This window comes from Impatiens glandulifera, chromosome 3, assembly GCF_907164915.1.
Source record: "Impatiens glandulifera chromosome 3, dImpGla2.1, whole genome shotgun sequence".
NCBI lineage: Eukaryota > Viridiplantae > Streptophyta > Magnoliopsida > Ericales > Balsaminaceae > Impatiens > Impatiens glandulifera.
This window is the reverse complement of record NC_061864.1, coordinates 3507552-3532316: the sequence shown is the minus strand read 5'-3', so window position 1 is coordinate 3532316 and position 24765 is coordinate 3507552. Positions and strand designations below refer to the sequence as shown.

Here is a 24765-nt window from a genome sequence, read left to right as displayed (position 1 = left end):
TTTTATTTTTATGATTTTTTTTTTTATCAAAACATACAAAATAAAACAATGTATTATATCAATTAGTTGAACTATGATCAAATATAAGTCCGGAAGATAATGACTCTCCATTCATATTCGATAAAGAAAAATACCAAAATGTACTTTCTTCGTTGGTTGCTTCTTTTTAGTTCTCACCATAGCCCTCGGAGTCGAAGGGAAAACTCATCAGTTTCTTCGGCTTATTAATTTTAGCCATTTGTTGTTGAAACTTGAAACAGTGTGGTTTGGAATGTTGAAGAACAACGATGTTATTTCATTCCTTGTCACTTCTTTTATATTGCTTCAATTTATTCCACAAAAAAAAAAAAAAAAAAAAAAAAAAAAAAAAAAAAGGCTATTCGGATTGGGCTGGATCCATCTGAGCTCTGAAAGATAATAAAATAAAGTCAACAGTCAGCCATCATTTTTCAAAGAACAATTCTTGTTCTTATTTTGTTTATTTTATTTTATTATTATATTAATTTTTTAACATTAATTTAAAATATTTAATGTGACAAATGAGTTATAAATTGTATTACATTTTTAACATTAATTTGATGTTAATTTAGTACAATGAGCCCATACAAAAATTAAAATAATATTAACTCAAAATTAAAATTATAAATATGGTTTAAAAACAATATCTTAAAATAAAACATAAATAGATCATTAATTATTATTCAACTAATTTCATTTAAATAAAATAAGAATATTAACACATTCTCTTTTAAAAGAATTGTCTTAAAATTACAAATATTCAATTTTAACTTTTTCTCACACAAATCAAATATTAATTTATCATAATTACTAAATTTTTAATCACTAGCAATATAACCATTACTCTCTTATTTCAAATACTTTGTACAAGATTTTAACAATTACATTTGAAATTATTATTTTATATTTATAATTTTGCGTATAAATATATTAATAATAAGTAACCAATAATTCAATATTCTAATATTTATAATAGATTTATATTATTTTTAACTAATTAACAAATAATATAAACAATTTGTAAAAATTAAAAACTCATAACAAAAATTCAAATAATATGAATTTTTTCATTACATTAAAAAAAACACATTTGAATTTTATAATAACTAGAAATGAAATTGAAGAAATCAAAGAAAAAAAATATTAAAAGAAAGTCTATCAAATATTTAGAGCTACAGTAAATCATTTTATAAATTATATATAAAAGTACTAAAAAAAAATTAAGAGATAAATTGTTTTGAATTCGTTCAATTTTTATTAATAATGTTATAATTCAAACGAATATTATACTAACTTCTTTAATATAATTTATAACTTTGATTCTTAAGAAAAAATAATTATTAAAAAAATATTTTTATTTTATTTTATTTTTTTTTAAACTAAAATTTAAGTGAATTTTGAATTAAACGAATAAATATTATTAAATTTGTTAATATATATAATTATAAAAAATTTCAGAACATTCATCTATATCAATGAAAATTAATTTTTAAACAAATTAGTTTTTTTTTTACCCAAAACCAACTACAGAGTATATGTATTTATATGGACATATAGTTTATATAATATTATTTTATTTATTTTCAATTTAAAGACTTAATTGAAAATAATGTACACAGTTAATTTTAGACTTGTAAATCTCCATCGTTATCTTAAATTAAATTGTATTAATTGATATCATCATGAAATAAAATTACATATATATATATAACAATTTGGTAAGTAAATGTTTATTGATTGAAACGATTTTAATGGATTTACAATTGTAACATAATTGAAAAGTAAACTTCAAATACCACGGGGTAAAAACTAGTTATTCATTTTTATTTATAAAGAGACGTAATTTGAAATAACATTGGGGACCCAGAATGTATGAAAATGGAGGCAGACAATGAATTCCATTAGAGAGAATCAATCCAATTGGAATTGGTGGCTCATATATATGGGGATTCCATTTCCAGATCTTCCCAGTTGCTTGGGGATTCTTTATTTATTATTTTTATTATTCTCATCTATGCTCCCATCTCCATCATATTCGTATTCCTATTCCAATAAATTATAATTCATGTGTATTGCATGATGATCCTAATTCCTCAACTGGTCGGCAATTATCTCATTTCTCCACTCTTTTATTCATTTATTTTACTTTAATAATTAACTTTAGGAAATTAATTGAAAATAGTAATTTTAAATGACTAAGAATGATAGCTTTGATTTCCACTTTGAAACATTTTAAAAGAAAATAAAATCATGATGGTACAGTGTTATGTTAGTTATATATATTTTAAAAAACAAAATAAAATAACGAGTAAGTTACGGAAAAAATTGAGTGATATTAAACTTATGCAACAAATAAATTATATAAATGATCAAACTAACCCAATTCATAGGATCATTCTCATTCTCTATGGAAAGGCTTGTCAGATGTTCCTCCCTTCTTATTCATGGCTATCAGGAATCTCTGCCTTCCCACCTTATATGCTTTCTAATTTCTCCCCTCTTTTTTTATATTGCTAGCAACATCAAACCCAACTTTATACAAGTTGAGGAAACAAATTTGGGTTTATTCGGTTGGATAATCATTAGGTTATTTTAAATAATTTTGTATGTATAGTTTTTTTTAACTATTAGGATAGTTTAAGTGGTATGAGTATTTTTCTAAAATATTTAAAGTGATAATTAAATTTTCACTTAATTAAAACGCCTTAAATTAAAATAAAGATTATGACATAAAATATTTTAAATTGAAATAAAAGTCTATATCTAAATAGACACGTAAACTTTTTAAATTAATATATAAAAAAAAATTCTTTTTTATAATTCGGTATTTTAATATTTTGATGCTTAATTGAATGATATTAATTTATTAAGGAATTAATAATAAAATAATAAAATCAATTTATATTTATATTTATATTTATATTTATATTTATATTTATATTTATATTTATATTTATATTTATATTTATATTTATATTTATATTTATATTTATATTTATATTTATATTTATATTTATATTTATATTTATATTTATATTTATATTTATATTTATATTTATATTTATATTTATATTTATATTTATATTTATATTTATATTTATATTTATATTTATATTTTTATTTATATTTATATTTATATTTATATTTATATTTATATATTGATTCCCAGTTTGACATTTGCTACAATGCGTCATGAGCCAGCAAATATAATATATTATTCATTAATTGACACATCCATCACTAACATTATTTATTTTATGATTCCAAAACTGATACCAAACTAACCGATTTACAAACAAATATTATATATATGTTTTGTAAATAATTTGTGAAATACTTTGGTAATGTGATTTATCACCCACGTAATAACTATTCATTTCTAACGCACTAAGATAACTTAAGTAAATCTGACATAAGTCGTGCTATATTTTTAAAATTCAAAATAAAATAAAATAAGAATGATTATTTGTTTTTGCAAATTGTAATTATTCTTTAATAAGATGCATTATTATCCTAAAAAATAGTTTAGATATGATTGGAGTATATGCTAATTAAGAAATTAGGTGAAATTGCAATGTGATGTAGCAACTAATTAGCATAAAGATATGAGTATTATTATTAAGGAATAGGACTACTGACGTCTGATCCAAATGTGAATCCATTAGCAAATTAAAATAATTTTATGTTGGAGAAAGAGCTGCGTGTGGATCATGAGGTGTTGTTGGCCACTTAGTCATTTTTACACCACAATTTTTGCTTTCTTAGTTTTATTTCCTATTAATATTTCATTTGTTTTCATTTAAAAACAAAACTGACTTTTAACCAAACTAATTAGCAAACTGAAAATAGTATTATTTAACAAATCAAATATCTTATATTTATTTTTAATTTTAATTAAGAACACGGTTATATAAAAATCGTGCTAACTTTCAACAACTCACAAAATATAATAATAAATTCATTAAGAGTGTCAAGAGTATTTTAAAAAAAATTAAATATCAAAGTTTAATTCTTATTCAAAATCGTCTTAGATTGTTATGGATCATGTTTAACTTCTTATATTAAAATAAATATAATATTATATTTATTTTTATCCATTACTTATACATAATTCAATATTTTGCATCATAATAAATACAATGAATTAATAACACTATAAATTATAGTTGGGACACGACAATAATGTAAAAATCGTGCTAACTTCCTACCGCTCAAAAATATAATAATAATAATAATAATAATAATAAATTCATTAAGAGCGTTAAAAAGTATTTTTTAAGAGATTAAAATAGACAAATTTGATTCTTATTTATAACGTCTTAAATGGTTAGGGTTATGTTTAACTTCTTATATTAACAAAATATAATATTATATTTATTTTTATCCATTATTTATACATAATTCAACATTTGGTACAATAATTAAGTTCAATATCTATATTAATACAAAATAATAGTTGGAAATATTCTACAGGTCAATTACTTTTGAGTCCCACAAGTCCACTTGCACCATATAACTTGTTTAGCTAAAGCCTAACGGAACAACTTATTGTGCTAAAAATACAAAGTTGATCCCTAAGTTATAGTCATATACTAAGTTAGATCTTGAACTTTATTGTTCAATTATTTCAACCCATATTTATTAATAATTATAAAATCTCAAATAATGAACTAACAATTTATAGTTGAATTGAATTACAGTATTATTCTATTATCACAACTCCTCTATTGAGTCAACCAAATGATTATTCTAAAAGTTAATAAATAAATAAAAAGAATTAAAATCTAAAAATTTGTATTTTTTTGTTACCAGAGTTATTTTAAAGAAAGGTTAACACCATCCTTTGTCATGACTCTTCATTTAAATAAAGTGATTTTAATAATTATTATTTCATTAGTATTTTTTGAATATTTTACAGTATTTTGGTACAAAATAGTGTAGCTTAGTAAATGTCATATCCTTTCATGTTCTTCTTTTCTTATATTCGATTATCAAAAATATATATTTCCTTATATTATGTTTATATTTAATAGAAACAATATATTTAAAAAATAAAAGTAAACTATCACCTAATCCATCTACATTTATATTATTTTCCGGCCTACTTTGTCATTACCCAAATTGACCAAGAAATACGTTTCAAAAGCAAAAGCAAAGAGAATACTCAATTGAGTCAGTTTCGATTATGTTAGAAGTTTACAGCTCAAATTGAAAATTTTACTTGTTTATGTGTTGAATTGTCAAAAATAAAGCCAATTTAAAATTTGTCAAGTGAGAATGTCCTAGAAGCAACATTGAGGAGAGTTTTGCAAGTTTTAGCAGCTAATAATTATTATTTGTCACTACAAATTGATTAATTTTCATTGACACTTCGTTTGGCCTTTTTAAAAAAAAAAATTAAACTAGTATAAATCAAGCCAACTAGAAGTAAAATACAAAAGTTAAAATAACTTAAATCTGAAAAGAAAAATAATAAAATTATTGTCGTACATATAGGAACACCAAACATAAGAGACCAAATTTCTCCAGATGAAAGAGTTCAAATTCCAATACAAATTAAATAACTAGTCATTTAAAGTTTGAAATTAAATTTCAATTTAAATAATAATTTAAATTGGATAAGATCACAATTACATTTGTTCTGCCATGCATGATCATATTTTTTTATTATTTATATTTTGAGACACTTGTACAGAATTAAGGTGATCCTTATCCTACAATCATCATTTTTTATTTACTTAAAATAATATTTTCAGTAAAATTTAAACATGAGACATTTAATATTTTATATATTTTTTTTAATTATCCTAAAAAATTATATAATTATATTTTTATTTTGAATTTAAAATATTATAACAATGACATATTAATACCCAAAATTATCTTTAAGTGCATATATCGTATTGGTTAGCTTATGTTTATCTACAATATTTTGCAAAAAAAATAAAAATAAAAAATATATATTTGAGTTGCACGACATATTAAATTATACCACAATCTTCACCTTAAACAAAAAAAAAAAAATCAATTAATAATTTGTTTGATATATATTATTTCAAATAAACCATCCTTTCATCCATTTCATTTAAAATCAACAACTAAAAAAAATATCTCATCATATGTTAAAATTATATATAATAAAACACTTTTACAATATTCTTTTATAAAAAAACAAAATGTATTTGCAAATAAATGTTTACTATAAAGATTAATGCGAATTAAAATTGATTGTAATATTTATGAGGACAAAAACAAATAAATTCCTTTTCTACACAAAAGTGTGTTTGAATTCAGTCCGTGAAGGATTCCACTAATTAGTTAGAGTATCGCATGGGGAATCTCTACAAGATTCTTTTTATTAATTTTCTTTTATTAAATAATATTAATACTAAAATAATAATTTTCAAAAATAATTATATATTTACTTTCTAACTTTATTTAGAAAATCTAAATAAATTTCAAAATCAACTTCTCATGAAAATCTTAATATACCACCCACTTCTGCCTAAAACATCAAAAGATCCAAATATTTGTGTAGAAAATATCAATATATATTCCTAATATAGATTTATAATTAACTCTAATGAGTTGTCATATTATAATATATGGAATCAATAGAAAATATTCCATTCTAAATTTAAGGAAATAATATATATTTATACTTAAGTATAGAAGGTTTACCTCAAATATATATAAATTAGTTCAAAATTAACTGATTTGTTAATTTGATTTATTATATTGAATAAGAAATAAAAATTCAGTTTCGTTTTTCGAGGAGAAGTAAAAGTATAGTAGTGGACATTAATTAGATATTTTTAATATAAATATAAAATAATTAAAAATAAATATAAAAACTGTCCTGTAAAAATGCATGCAAATAAAATAAAATAGTATTTTAATTACTAGCTTTTTAGCACTATAAAAGGAGTTTTCCCTTCTACTAAATAAATAAGATCTTCTTTCTCTTCTTCTTCATTGATAGCTCTCTGTTTTCGCTCATCAATGGCGATTCGGAGAACGCTGGCGAAGCGTTTATTCAACTATAGCGGTCATCCATTCAAAGATCAGATTACTCTCGAGAGTTTTCCTATTTCTTCTTCGTCGTCGTTCCAGAAGCATCTAATTCCTCACAAGGAGGGGATTTACAGAGAGACTCCGGCGAATTCTAAATCTGACGGTAACGTTTTCATCCGACGGTTTAATCAAGCGGCCAGGCTTCCGGAGTTCTTGACGATTCCAGATGGAGAGAAGCTGAGACACGCTTTGCGATCGATTAACCTAACGGAGGGGATCAACCTTCCGCTTGAATCATTCGGTGGAATGTCGGTTCTGGAGCAGACGAAGAAGATTTTGAGATCGTCAAAATTAGAGAAACTTAGATCTGAACTTCGAAGTATTTCATCGAATTCAATTTCTTATTCCGAGTACACTGAGTTCTGTGTTAATTTCTGCGGTGGTAATCGAGAACAAGGAATTGAGTTTGCCAAACTATTGGATGCATCCGGCAACGTCGTAGTGCTTGACGACGCCGTTTTCCTCCGTCCAGATCAGGTAATAACGGTTGCGAAATCAATGAAGAAGTTAATTGCAGATTCGATGGCGAAACCTAACGATCCGAGAAGAAAGGAGTTGGAAGAGATGGATAATCAGATTGCAGGAATTGATCGGAAAGCGGAGGGGCTGGTTAGAGCTGAACTGTATGGTGGATTGGCGTTTCTTGTCCTGCAGACATCTGCGTTCGTAAGGCTGACATTTTGGGAGTTGGATTGGGATGTGATGGAACCCATCTGTTTCTTTGCGACATATTTCCCTTTTCTGTTGGGTTATGTGTTTTACCTTAAGACGTATAATGAACCATGTTTCGAAGGATATTTTCAGCGACGGTTCAGGACGAAACAGAGGAAGCTAATGGAGAAACATAAGTTCGATATTCAACGATATAACGAGCTTTGTAAAGCGTTCGATATTGACTGCAGGGGAAAAAGAGGATCTCTTCTATAAGGGAAGAAGAAGAAGAAAAGACTTTCTTTGTATTTATGAGAAATAGATGTCTTTTCTAAACTTTTATGGGTTTTTTACTGTGAACCTAACCTATAACTTTGTTATCTTTTATTTTTACTGGCTATCATAACTCATAATGGTATGTTTTATTTATTTTGTAAATAAGATTTTTAACAGAGGCAGATTTATGTATTAAGCTATCAGAGTCCTAGACTCTTAGCAAAGCCAAGCAACTTATGCAGTTTCACATGCTCACACTTTTCTAGGCCCAAATTTTGGATATATAATAATATTATTAATTATATTTTCTTCCTATTTTTTTTTTCTTTTATATTAAATATATATTATACAATATATATATATATATATATATTTTGTCTTTTTATTTTTTATTTTATATTATTACAATTTAAAAATAAAATTATTTACCACATTAGGAGTCACCAAATCTAAATTTGCATTGAAAATTTAAATTTGTATTGAATCACTATTCTCAAAACCGATCGAATCATGATCCTTAGTATTGGCAAATTTTTCTCTCCATTATTTGGATAGCCCATAGTTACTATATAAGTTATTTCATTAATCTTAGTCTGATTAGATTTTAAAATAAACTTTGAGGCCACCACCTAATTATCTTTAATTGGAGAAACTTTAGTGATCAATCAAACCGAACACCTGTAAGACTGTTGTTAATTGAGTTACATTGAGATCTTAATCAATTTTATCTCGTTTTATTAGAAGTCACTGTCTAGTATTTTTTAATTGGCAATATGAATTGTTGTCTGATTTAAAGTTACTTTTCAATGTTGGGTATTAGAACATCTCCAACTCACAAACTTATTTTCAAACTGATAACTTAAAAATTTATTTCCAAACTCAGGAAGATATTCTTAAAATACTCTTTTCTTACCTAAATTTTTTAACTTTATTAATATTATCTATATAATTATCAACTTTACATATTTAACCTCAATTTTTTTCATTTATTTAATAATATTAAAATAAAATTAAATATATATCAATAAATCATAAACAACAAAATAATAAACTTTAAAATTATAAATTTATAATTTATAAAATATAATATAAAAATATAAAATAAATTATAAAAATTAAATAAAATTTTAAGTATATAATTATTATACATCTACAAAATATTACAACTTTTTATGTTATAATTAAAAAAAAAGTTGAATAGTTCAAGGGCCATTTTAAGAAAATAGCCAAAATGGTGTGTATAGACTTGAGGAAAGGGAATAATCAAAACGCAAATTGCGTTCTGATTTGTTGTTCCAATGGAGAAGAAAAAGGCACCAAAACCGATTATGCGTGCCCTTAATGAATAATGACACATAAGATTTGTCTGGAAACTAGAGATATAGCCGTGTTACTTACCCTAGTAATGGGGAACGACATCTCACTTGGAGAATAGTGTTTTTTTTTTAAATAAATCCACTTACAAACAAAATAATAACTGTTTGACTCGAAGAATGGGAGGAATAGGGATAATAACGTTATTATACTTTCTATCGGAACAGATTTGGAGGTATCATATTTTATCAGTTTCATAATTTTTCTATACATTCAAAAACTTCTATTCAATATTTTTAAAATGATTTTACTCAAATTTTCTATTAATAAAAATATTAAGTTTAATAACAATTTCAAACAAATTTTCTATGAAACAAAGATGAAAAGATCATATATTCGAAAATTTTATTTGTAAATCATAAATTTAACTTTAATTAATAAATTTTAGTAGACTCTGTTTAGTGGTAGAATGTAGTAATTAATGTTTAGACCATTTAAAAAAAATTAGTGAGAATTAAACTGATTAATTTATTTAAATAAATCATATAATATATCGATTTTCCATTAAATCAAAAGTATTTTTATTTTTTTGTTCAAGTTGAATTAATATAGTTGGAATTTGAGGTAGATACATAGAAACATTGAGTGAGTTAGATTATTAATTTGAGTTTTTTTGGGGGAATTTTATTTTTTATCAAACTAATGATCTATTTATAGTTTTGATGTTGTTTTTTCACATATTGTGTATGATGTTTGATAATTTGTATTAGATGAGGATTGTGTTTTTTATACCTCTTCTACTTCTATTATTAGTTTAGGTTGTCCCTGAATCTTTGGGTTATTGTAGCTTTCATTTAGTTTGTTCGTTGACTTCCTAGTATAGTATTTAATAATTTTAATAAATAAATCCGACACAAATTTCCAGAAAAATAATAAATTATAAACTATGATGAAAATATCAAACTTAATAAAAAATGGGAAATTTACAATAAAAATAAAGTTAGATACTAAACTTATTTATCTATTTATGTTTTGTTGGAAATACTAAAGATACTAACACTAATTTATATTAAATTTGTGTTGGGCTGTTTTATAAGTAATATATTTGTGTTGGGCCTCGTGAACAAAAAAATGAGCCCAGCCTTCCTACGTCATCATTATTTATGTAATCTATAATAACAAACGCTCATCTTCTATTTATTTTTTAAATATTTTTAAAAGGTTTTATATTAAAAATTAATAGGTTATTTTTTTTTTTAATTTGTAAAAATCAAATTCGACGTCTTTGCTTTATTAGATATTTTTTTTTTATATTTGAACCATCTTAATGAATATTATTAAGATACTTATGCTGGGAAGTCAATGAACAAATTAAATTTTACGACTTTTTCATACGTTTTGAATGTCACATTATGTTTTATATATAAGATGAAAATTGTGAACTGTAAAGAAAAATATTTTGATTTTAATCTTTCCATTGTTATTGAAGATATTAACCATGATATAATTTTTATTTTTTTTCGTCCAGATGGGATTTTTATTGACATCTATATGTGGTTTTAATATTTTTTTTGCTGTCACTTTTGTTTGTCTGGTGCTCTTATTATCTAGCTCTTCAATTGTTCAACCTTAGAATTTCTGTATTGTTTTTTTTTGGGTTAATTATTCTTTTCTTCACAAGCTTTCCACAAAGTTTTTATCAAAAAAATTGAGATTTTTATTCATAGCATTATTGTAGTCAAACTATTTTGAGCTTCTCAACATGTTTCTTCAATTTGGGTTTTGGTGTTGATGACAGTTGTGGGCCTCTTTAGCATACCAATAACCAAATCTCAAACATTTAGCTTAATTATTGAAAGAAAAATAATAATTAGTTAATCATTTTATGATATTATTGTCATAATCTTTCTTGCTTTACTTGTTGTAAACATATTATTGATAAGTTAAAAGGATCCACTTTCCTTCCTTATCCTACAAAAGATGATCAACCATTCACATTTTTTACCAAATTAAGAAATTTAAAAATATTATAATTATTCATCTATTATCCCACCAATCTATTGTCACACCAAGTTAACTTAGTGGTAAAAGTCAGTTTAAGAGATCAAAATGTCACAGACTCGATTTAATTCAACAGCAATAACAGAAAGGGCATACGTAGTTAGATTTATGATAAATTTATCGCAAAAAAAGAAAGAGAAAGAAAAGTATCTCAAATGGATTTGACAGTGAAATTAAGTACATTTTTACCCAACTAAATATATTTTTTTGCATCATAAATAATATAAAGTTGATTTAGTGCATGGAACATCATCCTCAAAGATAATAACTAATTTCTTCATTGGGGATGTATCCCTTTTTGATAGACACATATTCCTTTCCTGCAACAATAATAACAAATAATTAAATAAATAAATAATCTGCCAACAACTTGTAGGTGATGCAGTTAGAATTTGGTTAGATAATTGCATGCAAAGGAAAGAGTAAAGTTTCAATTACAATAATATTATTACATGACCTAACCGGTCACCCACCCTTACCCCCCATATTTTTCTTTTGTTTCTCGTCACCTATATATACCAATGTATTATGTATATATTCCTTTTCAATTTCTTTAATTAATTAATTAATTAATTAGTTTATCATCATCATATTGGTAATATTCATGATATCCACTTATAATTCTAAACCATGTACTATATATATATCATAAGAATAAGAACACCATATATATAAATAGAAATCACAGTTTAAAAAAAAAATATATTATAGGTATTGCTAAATTATGTGAAGAACACATTAAATTAACCTTTTAATTAAATGTATAAGCAATTAGATATTTTACCAAAAAATTAATATATAAATAATAAAAAATTAAAAAATAAAATAGAAGAATGTGTAAGAGCAGGCAGCTTCTAAATGATGAATCAATTATCAATATTTATAATTATATCATCCAAGATTTAATTATTATATGTTTAAGCTTTTAAGCATATATATATAGTATTAAAAGTAAATAATTGAGTCAAAAGCTAGACAAACATAGCTAGTGGATTAGTCTCCTTCGTCCCTAATTTCCATCAATTATATATAAATCGGGCAGTTTAATTAATTAATAATAATGTAACCTGACCCATACACAAATAATTGCTAAGGTCTATCTAAAGACTTTCCTTAAATAATCTATATATGATGCATTTAGAGTAGTGCGTTGTTTGGCCTCCATTATGCATCATATATTTAACTAGAATATTTAGGTCAGGACTCTACTTGTATAATAATACTCTCTTATCCTTCAAAAATAAAAGGTTCAATAAATCTTACTTTTTAAACAATAATACAAGAGAAATTAAAATACATTTAACATTTTCTTGGAATATGAATTAGTTTGAAGTATAATATAGAAGGACAAGATTGAATCTCAAGAGATTAAATATCCTAAGTTTTTTTTTTTAAATGGCTTACACCATTAATTAAAAAGACCCCAAAAGGGTAAAAGGAGTACAAGAGCTGAAATTGAGTTTACAACAGTTTGTTCAAAGTCAATATACGATGACCATAAGAAATCCACAAATCCACAGTTGGCCTAAGAAACGCACACGAACATTAAATCATAGTACAAAAGTGAATAAAGAATTAAACTAATCATCAATCAACTAAAACAAGACGATAGTGGTTGATTTCCTCGGACTCGTCTCTCTTTTTTTGCCCTTGTTATTTCTTTCCTTCTTTTTTGTCACCCTTATGTCTTTTTGTGATATATTTTCGGATAGAGTTACGGCTTCTTCGTCTTCGCTAACTTTTCTTGTCACTTTTTTCTTTTGGGCTTGAGTTTGGAGTTGAGCGTATGAGTTGTTTCCCTTAAAGTGGTTTCTTTAACAACGTTGCGGCTATCTTTGGTTTCGGAGCTCATGGTTTTTGAGATGTTTTTGCTTTCGCTATTATCCACGTCGACGTCGGGCTTTTCGAACTTAATTAGTGAGAAAAGGGCCTCGGTTTCAGGCTCGGTGGGATCGGGATCAATTTGGTTCTCGTTCATGTGTTCGTTGTAGTTTTCATTTGTTTTAAGAATTTCGATATAGGATTTCTTAACCACCTTGAGATTCTCTTGTTCGGGGGTGGCCACGGGTTTCTTTTGTTTTTCTTCGTCCTCTTTTTTCGGCTGCTCGTACATGATTTCAATAACAACCATGTTTTCATTCCGGCATCTTAAGTTGAATTTTTCCGATTTTGTACTCGTTGAATCGATCTCAATGCAAACACAAGAAAACGTGACTCGTTCAAACGAGTCAAAATTGGGATCGAGCTTAATCGGCTTTTCAATGAGTCTAGTGAGGTAGGAAAATGCTTTGACATTACAAAGGTGCGGTGGAATGTTTCTTAGTCTCACCCACACTTGTTCAGATTGTGGCGCTTTGCTATTGATGTCAATTTCTTCATTCCATTTGGCAAACTTGAAACATAAGCTGAACATTAAGGTGAAATCTGGGTCGGCAATGGCTTGGGCTTCGGTCTCCGTGCCAAAAGTGAGGAAGAAATAGCCAAAGTCGTTGACTTTGACTTTTTTAAGTCCCTTTTCGCTCCATTGTCAGAAAAAGACGGCCTTGATTGCTCAAAATGGGGCTTTGTGGGTGCCCATGAAGTGACCGACGACAACTCGCTTTCAATCGTTGACGCATTCCTCTTCAATTTCTAGGGGGAGATCGATTTGGAGCAGGTATTCGAGCGTTTTAAGTTTTAGGCTAGGATCCACATTGAGCTTTCCTCAATTAGTTGTCCCGTTTTTTCCCAAACCTTATTAGTTTGCCATGTTTGATTTGCATTTGTTTGTGTAGTGTAGGCATAGGTTTTAGGGCACTTGTAGAACTCCCTCATGACACTAACCGACCACAGAACGATTTCATTGTATTTAGTTTTGTCGAATGAGTTCCAATCTTGCTCGAATTAGATTTTGAATTGGCAAATGATTTGCTCACTCCTTTCATTGGTCATGACAAGTTCATGCCTTTGGAACTGGGCGAGGGATTTGAGAATTTGGTTCCTAATGCCCGCCAGATTTACGATTTCATTTCGTCCCATGGTCCACGATTTATCGAGGATTTGAGCGGTCGGGGTGGGGATGTCGTGACATGCCGTAGTGGCTGAGGTGTGCCCAACTAAAAAAATAACATCGTGACCGGTCAGGGTGACAATGACATGATCTGTCGAAAGAGTAGCGCTACTGGTTTGGTTGACAGCAGCCAGGACGGTTGGGGTGGAGAATACATGACCGGTTAAGGGAGGGGCGTCATGGCCAGTTAGGAGATATGTCAGGAGATGGGCGCGACCGGTTGATAGACCAACCATGTAAGTGGTCGATGCAACAGTTGGATTGAAGTCAACGTCATCTACATCAGTAGTGTTGTGACTGGTCGGACACCTAGAAGAAGTGACAACCCTTTTATCCAATTTCTCTAGATTTTCTTTATTTTTCCTTAGTTCGGTTGAGGAGGCTGGTTGACCAGAGACTGGTTGAGCGGAGGCTGGTCGAGCGTAGGCTCATCGTGGCTCAGCCTGCGCAGCAGACAACCAAATGCCTTAGAAACTATCAACAATTCAGACCTACATCAGAAATCAACAACTTGTAGTAGCAAATTATAATAAAGGAGCCAGCAAAGCCACCCAACCCAAACCAGCCTGATTGAGGAGCAAACTATATAGTAAACGGAAACCAACAAATCCCAAAAAATCACCTAAAACAAATCAAAATCAGAAATAATAGTCAAAGCCAACTACACAACAGAACGTCGCTAGACAATATCGTGTCGTCCGTGCAAATCGGGTCGTGTCGTTTTTTCCATATTGTGCCGCCTATGCCGATTGCGCTTCCTTTGATTAATACAATATCGTGTTGTCCGTGCAGATCGGGTTGTGTCGTCTGTCCCTATTGTGCCGCCCGTGTCGATCGTGTCGTACGTCTTATGCCGATCGCACTTCCTTTGATCAATGCTGATTTTGGCGCCGATTTTATGACTTCCGACTCAAAGACAATATCGTGCCGCCTTTGCCGATCGTGTCGTGGATGTGTCTATCGTGCCGAGTTTAAATGTCCTAAGTTTAATTTTTACTTAAAACGTTTTAAGTTAAAATGAAATTCTGTCTTAAAATATTAATGATCACAGATTTAATTCTCACTTAAAACGTTTTAAGCTGAGGTGAAATTCGTTGATTCTGGTTAATTGTAATATATTGAATTTTGAAAAAAAAATAAGTGATGGGTTTTGAACTTTGATTGAGAAAAATCATCATGAAGGTATAGTTTAGGATTTTTATAAGGTTTGAGATGTAAAGATTTATGATAAATTTTAATTAATAATAAAATGGTCTATATTATAATAAATTTAATATTAAAATAAAACAAATTAACCGGAAATAAATAAATATGCTATGTTGAAAAGAACTATCATTTGTTGCCGACACTTTTCGGGACTTTTTGGAACCACGAAAAATATAAAATATCAATTATCAAATGGATAATGAAACATGGATGACTGTTGTCCAGCTTGATTATGGTTATTTGAAAATATTTTTTCATATAATTTATTCTTTCAATTATTAAATAATTGAATTTATTATTAAAGTACTAAAATATTCTTTTTTATATATATAAAATATAAGAAAACATTTTAATTAAAATAATTTTAAATATTGTTTTTAATTTATAATTCAATTTCTTTTAGATAACCAACAGATCAAACAAGCTTATTTGAAAATCTTAGACAAGAAGGTCCCTTCCTTACCTAAGCCAAATTAAATAGGTGTGGCCCCAAAATTTATCACTTTTTTCTTGTTTCCGGATTTCTTAGCGACGCTTTCCATCTTTCTTAGCCTGGTTTGTTATTTTACTTATAATCCAAAGCATTCATCTCAATTTTGTTTAGAATAGACCTTAAAAACAAACAAGATATTAGTTGAATAAAATATATATTTATAAATAAATAAATTACGTTTACATTAAAAAGGCTGAAGTCTATATTATGAAGTAATCTGAACTTCCCATCCATTCTATGTTCTTGTTTCATTTACAACTATTAATATTTTCACTAGAGACTAACTTTTAGGTTCTTTACTTTTTTATTTTTATAGATATTTTTGAAAAACAAAATATTTGAGATTTTTTTAGTATGAATTATTAAAATTTCTTTTTGTATTTAAATTAAATATTTTTATATTTAGAATGATATTAATACAATGTAATAAATGAGTTTTGTTTTTAAATAAAAAAATAGTAAAATTAGATTATGTTCTTATTTCAATTTTAGGGAAAAAAAATATAATTGAGGTTAGTTTCGAAATTCACATATTCATGATTTATTGTTATGTATAAGTATAAATTGGGGGCACTTCAACGTACTTGGCTAAGAATTTATGATAAGAATATAAAATATATTTTTTTTGAAATTTCATATTTAAAATGTGATTCAATAAATAAAGTTTGTCATATCTACCGATATTGCTCGGTTCTATATAAGGATGGTAATTTCTATATGAGTATGTTTTAGGAGTCGTGTAAGAAAAAGAAAAAAAAGGGTGTGATGTCTTTATTTGTCTTTTTTTTTTTAAATGTGGAAATTTTTCTTAGGAATGATATTATGTAAACAATTTTTTTTTATATAAATTATCCGAGTTTAAAGACTCAATCCATGATGTTAAAGAATATAAAAACTATCTACTACTTTATCATCATCCTCCTCCAATAATAGTTAGAATTCTAAGTATTGTTCATGTTGACATTGTTATAATATTTGTTTTAGGTTGTTCCTGTTTGATTTTTTGGGTAATTTGTTTTTAAAGATTTGAAAATACTTTTTTGGTGTTTAATCACATCTAATTTTAAACAAGAAAATGTAGATTAGTTTTCTCAGAAATACTTTTTTTAGTTGTTGATTTATATGATAAAATATTTTAAAATTTAACTTTATTACATATATATATATATATATATATATATATATATATATATATTAACATTTTTTTTAATATTGGTTAGTTTCCGTATAAAAATGTTTTGGAGTCAAACTTTGGATGCTATATGCATTATATTTTCTTGTCCACCTATTTAAAAACAAAAAAAATATGTAATATATTGTAATCATGCTAATAATAACTATAAGGCCTAATATTTATTTATGATAAATGCTATTTGCCACAATTAACCAATATATAAAATATAGATATTAGTTGAGGTATTTGTTGACTAAACACGAGGAGTTTAAATAAATCTTATCATAATAATTAATAACCACATCTTGGATCAGATTGTTGCATTTAATTTTTGGCTTAACAAATTAATCTCAAAATTAAAGATAGACATGAATTTAAAAGCTGTTTCCACGTTGGATACATTAAAAAAATAATGTAGACTCAGTACTCATCATCATCAGTAGTATCATCATGATCTTCTTCTTCTTCTTCTTCCGCAAATTTAAACCTAAACGGAGGGTGGAAACACATAGGGGGGCCACCATATGAACATTAATGGCGATGGACATACCATGTTTCTTGAACCCAACAGATTTTTTATTTTATTTTTATATGCAACCTGTCTTTGTAGAGGTAAAAAGTGTTTGACAGTTGTTTAATCTTTATTTTTTCAAACGGATTAAAGGGGATTTGTTAGTCATTATTCATTACCCACCTTCACCTGTTCCAATAAATTAATCTTTACTTAACTTTTGAATCCCCTTCTTTACCATCAATTTTTTTCAGTTCTGGAAAAGAAAAAGGAAAAAAAGAAAGGATCTTTGAGAAGCTATTATCACTTGAGAACCAGTCCTCCTCTCTAAACCCAAAAGAGGGCAATCCCCATTATCACAAATAGACGTGCTTTTCGATTCGACCCGCAGTTTCTCTCTCGGAATCTGTACAATACCCTGTCTGTCTTTACTCGTACGACTCTTCCTTCTCAATTCCGACTCGACCCAGTTCATTCTTGGAGAAATTACCGGGCTTTTATTTCTCTCGGAATCCGCCTTCATATTAATCAGTCCTCTGAGAAAATGCCAAGTGGTCTGCGATCGAGAAATTGCCGGCGATTTAACGAAATCTCTTTGCCCAGTGTTGCTCAAGTCTGACGGTAGCCGATGTGGTGTTGTTTCCACACAAATGAGGTTGTTTTGGACCAAATTTCGGCTCGCCGCTTTCGTTTCGCAGGTAAATTAACAATACCATGTCGTCTGATTTTGAGGGCAGCTGTCGTCGAGAATGGAGATTTACACGATTTTACTTATCTTCTCTAATCTTTCTTTTTCACGCATTTCTGAGTGAATGAATGAGCTCGCTCTAGAGATTGTTTCAGCAAAAGAGGAAACTTTCAGTTTCAGCAATTAATTCTCTCTCGAATCCGTCTTTCTGAAACCTCAACCTAGCAGCTAAAGAGATTCCTAAATATCCATATCCCTTTTTACTTCTCTTTATTCTATTTATGGCATCTAGGGTTTATTTCTGGTAGAATCTTCTCTTCTGGGCATTCTAAAATCTAACACTGTGCCGTCTTTGATTACCATATTAAGCATGTACACTAACTACTACATCCATACTGCCATTGTTTCCTTTCAGAGTTTAAAAGTAACCCAATTCTTTTCTGCTATTCTCCAGATCTTACTGATTTTGTTGCTGGAGGTGTTCTGTTCAGAAGGGAAAGAATACAACAATCCATGGGTAGATTCAGAAAAGGGAAGGGATAACAACATCATATCACATTCTTGTATTCATGATAAGATACTTGAACAAAGAAGACGGCCAGGCAGCAAAATCTACTCGGTTACATCCCAGGTTTATGAACCGCCTGCTGTCCCTGATTCTCTTCACGTCAAGGGAAGGGCTTTGCTCGGGATGTCAAATGTTGTCCAGGATAAACAAGTTAAACAACCTATTAGGATTTATTTGAATTACGATGCTGTTGGCCACTCAACCGATAGGGATTGCATAAACGTTGGCAGTATAGTGAAGGCAAGTTATAGTCTTCTAAGATATTTGATTTTGTTTACTTTGTTAAACCCGAATTTTGTGTTGGATCAGCTTGGGGAGCCTGCAAATTCTAATCATCATCATATGCCCTTTTGTAATCCTCGTGGAAATCCACCTGTTTTTGGAGATTGCTTCTATAATTGCACCTCGGAGGATATATCGGGTGAAGACAAAAGACATCGCCTTAGAATGGTACAACAATTCAACTCTTTTTTCTTTTTGTGCGTGTCTGAAAACAGGTTTGTTGTTTACATTTTTAATACAGGCTTTGGGGCAGACAGCGGATTGGTTCAAGAAGGCGTTAGCTGTTGAGCCTGTGAAAGGGAATTTAAGGTTGAGTGGATATTCTGCTTGTGGACAAGATGGAGGCGTACAACTTCCGAGGGAATATGTTGACGGTACCACTCTAGATTTGTTTGCTTCATTATTGTCAAAAAAGAAGAAAAATTGGTTTGTTTCATACTTAGTTAATTTTGTTGCTCTTTGTAGATGGTGTTCCTGATGCAGACTTAGTTCTTTTGGTAACAACAAGGCCTACAACAGGCAACACTCTAGCATGGGCAGTAGCATGCGAAAGGGATCAATGGGGTCGTGCTGTTGCCGGTATTTTTCTTTAACTTTTCAATAGAAGTGAATTCCTTGTGAATATTGACATGTGAAATATGCAGGACATGTGAATGTTGCTCCTCGCCACTTAACTGCTGAAGCAGAAACATTGCTTTCGGCTACGCTTATACACGAGGTGAAATTATTTTCCCTTTTTTGGTAATATAGTATTATGATTTATCAAGTCTCCTTTGTTCTTTTTTCTCACCATTGTTGAGTTATCGAAATGTCTAGGTTATGCATGTTCTTGGTTTTGATCCTCACGCATTTGCTCATTTTAGAGATGAGAGGAAGAGAAGGCGAAGCCGGGTAAATGTTGTTTTCATTGTGGCCTGAAAATCTTTTTTTTACAATTGCCATGTCCCATTTTGAAAAACATTTTCACTCTTGTAGGTTACTGAACAAGTGACCGACGAAAAACTTGGACGTATGGTTACACGGGTTGTGCTTCCTCGTGTTGTGATGCATTCACGCCATCATTATGGGGTACGGTTAACTTCTGTAATTTGTAAAGAAAACAGCAATATGTTTGTTTAAGCATGTTTTTACCCGCCACGCAGGCATTCTCAGATAATTTTACTGGTTTAGAGTTAGAAGATGGTGGAGGCCGTGGCACGTCAGGTATTTCAATATTTTTGACTGATTTAGATTAGATTAGATGGTGGAGGCCGTGGCACGTCAGGTATTTCAGTATTTTTGACTGGTTTAGATTAGATTAGATGGTTAAAACAGTGAATTTGAATCAGGCTCTCATTGGGAGAAGAGGCTTCTGATGAATGAAATCATGACGGGTTCAGTCGATACAAGATCAGTAGTATCTAAAATGACACTTGCCTTGTTAGAAGATAGTGGATGGTATCAGGCTAATTATAGCATGGCTGATCGACTTGATTGGGGACGTAATCAAGGAACAGAGTTCGTTTCCTCTCCTTGTAACCTATGGAAGGGAGCCTATCATTGTAACTCTACACAGGTTTCTGGTTGTACTTATAATAGGGAAGCCGAAGGCTATTGCCCTATTGTGACTTACAATGGAGATCTTCCACAATGGGCTCGCTATTTTTCGCAGGCAAACAAAGGTTTCTTTTCTTTGTACTCAGCTTTATTTTCTTTGATTAAGAAGAAATTATTTATTTTTGGATTGGAAAATGCAGGTGGGCAATCGTCGCTAGCTGATTACTGCACTTATTATGTAGCTTATTCTGATGGATCGTGTACAGACACAAACAGTGCTCGATCGCCCGACAGAATGTTGGGTGAGGTTCGAGGAAGTAAGTCGAGGTGAGATGCTCTTAATTTTTGTCAATTTAACTTTTAAGAGGGGTGTTATCTAATATTTTTTATTTAAACAAATTGCAGGTGTATGGCTTCATCGCTTGTACGTACAGGCTTTGTACGGGGTTCGACAACTCAAGGAAATGGTTGTTATCAGCATCGATGCCTAAACAACTCATTAGAGGTTTGTGTATTGATTATGTTTTTGGTTTTTTGTGTTATATGATATATTGACGAAGCTGTATTTATCTGATTAGGTTGCTGTTGATGGTATATGGAAAGTATGCCCTGAAGCCGGAGGCCCAATTCAGTTTCCTGGTTTTAATGGTAGCTGCGATTTTTATTTCTCATCTATCATTCCCAACAAAACCCTAATGTTGTTTTTTGTTTGGTTCTTGTAGGGCAGCTGGTTTGCCCGCTTTTTCATGAACTATGCAGCACAGAACTTGTTCCGGTGTCTAGACAGTGTCCAAACTTTTGTAACTACAATGGAGATTGTATTAATGGGAGATGTAATTGCTTTATCGGTTTCCATGGCAACAACTGTGGTAAAAGTAAGCTCCTTTGTGCCTTTTGTTACCGATTAATATTTTATTTTACTTATTTTGGTTACTTTCATGGCTTGGTTTGAAGGATTATGCCCCAAAAAATGTAATGGCCATGGCGAGTGTCTAGATAATGGTATTTGCCAATGCCGAATTGGGTATACTGGCATCGACTGCTCTACCGGTATGAAGAACATATCTTTCTCAAAACTCTCTATTTTGTTCTGATTTTTGTTTAAAAAAATAGAGGGTATTTTGGTAATTTGGTTGATGAGGAGATGAACGAAAAAATGGAGAGTTGTTTTAGAATTATTCAAATAGCCCAATTCGAACAAGGCCTTGGTGTGTTTGATCTTGGGTTATTTGATAATGTATCCTTCCAAAAAATGTGGTTCATTAGGTTAAATGACCATTTTACCCTCATCTTTTTTTTTCTTTTCTTTTTAAACGGAATGTATTTTAGGGATTGAGGCTGCTTTTATGTATGCAGCTGTATGCGATGAACAATGTAGCCTTCATGGAGGAGTATGTGATAACGGAGTATGTGAATTCCGTTGTTCAGATTATGCTGGTTATACATGCCAGAATAGCTCGAGCCTGACTCCGAGCCTCAAGTTTTGCAAAGAAGTGCTGAAGAACGATGGACCGGGCCAACATTGTGCCCCTAGTGAGTTGAGCATATTGCAGCAGCTAGAAGAGGTTGTGGTGAACCCAAATTACAACCGATTATTACCAGGTGTCATTCCCGGGAAATGGTGGAGAATCGTCAAGCCTCGGGATGGCCATTGTAAAGCAGCTGCTCAGCAACTAGCCTGTTGGGTAAGAACTAAGAAAGTCTTCATTGGCTGGACCTGGTTTAGTGTTACTATTATTTAAAACTGTTAATATGTTATGAGAACAGATATCAATCCAGAAGTGCGAAAGAGATGGTGACAACAGGCTTCGCGTGTGTAATTCAGCTTGTCGGTTATACAACTTGGCATGTTCAGCTTCGCTTGACTGCTCGGACCAGACCCTGTTCAGCAACGAGAAAGGAGACGGAGAAGGGCAATGTACAGGGTCTGGCATGATCGAGTTGCCATGGTATTCCAAGTTAAGGTTGAAGTTCTTGATATTATGATTCCTTAAGAAAGTGGGGATTTCTGTAAATTATAGGCAGTTTTTTTTTTATTGGCCTTCTTTGGGGTTGGTTGTAGTGTTGTTATGTCTTTTTTTGGGGGGGGGGGGGGGGGGGTTAAGAGAAGATAGGTCTTAATTTGATTTTAGAAAAATGGCATGATTTGCAAAGTGTCAATGTAGAGTTTTGCCTATCCCCACCCAAAGAAGGGGATTTTGGCTTTCCTTGTAGAGAAATTGCAATTGTAGTATGGAGGAAAAGAAAAAAGAAAGAAAAACTAAGCAAAAAATTGTTGAAAATCGTAACTAATTTGAAATGTATTTCGGAATGTTTATTATTATTATTATTATTTATTTCGGCCGAAGGTCAAATGAAATGTCCTATTTTGCACTGATTATTCCTTCTTTGGGGTAAGCTAGCAATTATTACTTCTTTATTAAAAAAAAAAATCATACTTACTACTTTGAGGTTCATTGAATGTCTACATTTTATTTTTTGTTTTATTTAAAAAAAAAAACAGTTTAGGGCCATTCAATTATAAAGCCCAAATGTCTTAAGTAAGATTTTCATTGAGGATGAAATTTTGTGAACTGTTTTTAAATATAAGTTGGAAAAAAAACTTCCACAAGAATTTGAAAGTTATCTCTTTCAATTTTTAGCATAAAAGAGTTCAGGTTTTTTTTTCCACCACTTAAATTTGAGTTGACGTTATATTTTGTTCGATGCGATATTCTATGTAGCTGGATTAAATTTGTTATTTTGGACTTTTTAATTCAAATAATACTCTCAATCGGGCCAGACTAAGACAGTTCACTTGTTAAAAATATTAAGGTATTTAGTTAAACTTATTTTAATTTTAAACATTTATTTAGTGGTTAAGAATAAAAACTTATAATTTTTATATAGTTATGGGTTTAAATCTCACTAAAAACAATTTTTTTATCAATTTTTTAAATTGACTTAGGGTAACAAAAATATATATACTTTTTTTTCTACCGGAGCTGGAGCAGCCCAAAACTCGGGGCCGGCTCTCTGTCACCCTGTTGGTGACGGAAAAATAAAATAATGTTGAATATGGAGTTTTTTTTCTTCTAATAATGAGCTTTTTTGAAATTTATCTTTCGTATAAATGTCCTTATAAAATATTTGATTGATTCTTATAAATTTCTTTTTTATTTTAATCATATTCGTAGACAATATTAAATATCTTGTCTTGAAATAACAAATATATATATATATATATATATATATATAAATTAAAATATAAAAAAAAATCACCATAATACAAGGTTGATTCAAGACAATTGCTTAGCACATTTCCCTTAAAATAGTTACACTATCTTCTCTTGTGTTGAAGCTTATTACAGATGGTTGTCTCCCAAGGTATAACGAATCTAGTAGTGATTCAGCACCGAAATCACTACGTAGCGAACTTGACAAAGTATCTGAATCAATCACCAGATTTCAATGGAAATACGACGAATCAAGAACTCAAGGAACACTCGATTGAGTGAAAAACTCGAAGAACACTCAAATGAGTGAAGAACTCGAAGAAAACTCAAGAAAACAAAGATAAAAAACATTTTGAATTCTAAAGAAATGAGTGAAGAAGAGATATGAGATGTTTCAAAACTCTTGTCATTTTAAACTCTTGGCATTTGATCTTATCCACTGACATTAAATTTCAATAAAATTTTAAATTTGAATTTGGTATGAATTTATATTTATTTGAATTAAATTACATTTAATTTATTTACCCAAATTTACATTTCCATTTAATTAATAAAATTAGTTTAAAATTCCAACATATAGTTAGTTATTTGATAGGATTTTTATCGACATTATTTACTAATCTTTGGACAAAGATAAATTTCACTGTTG

At 29.3% G+C, this 24765-nt stretch overlaps 2 protein-coding genes across 2 annotated transcripts; both read left to right on the top strand.

Moving 5' to 3' along the window:
* The first annotated feature begins 6983 nt into the window (after positions 1–6983).
* On the top strand, positions 6984–8119 carry LOC124931564 (calcium uniporter protein 4, mitochondrial). Its single transcript, XM_047472057.1, has one exon. It carries the CDS (start codon positions 7021–7023, stop codon positions 8017–8019), a length of 999 nt encoding a protein of 332 aa, XP_047328013.1. The 5' UTR covers positions 6984–7020; the 3' UTR covers positions 8020–8119.
* A 9954-nt stretch (positions 8120–18073) lies between these two features.
* On the top strand, positions 18074–23278 carry LOC124928635 (leishmanolysin-like). The gene is made up of 17 exons (XM_047468871.1): positions 18074–18525; positions 18970–19323; positions 19393–19533; positions 19607–19739; positions 19831–19944; positions 20010–20083; positions 20182–20256; positions 20341–20433; positions 20508–20568; positions 20694–21026; positions 21102–21228; positions 21307–21406; positions 21480–21549; positions 21624–21776; positions 21856–21951; positions 22258–22586; positions 22669–23278. The coding sequence occupies exons 1-17, from the start codon at positions 18478–18480 to the stop codon at positions 22885–22887; spliced, it is 2520 nt and encodes an 839-aa protein (XP_047324827.1). The 5' UTR covers positions 18074–18477; the 3' UTR covers positions 22888–23278.
* Positions 23279–24765: the final 1487 nt, after the last annotated feature.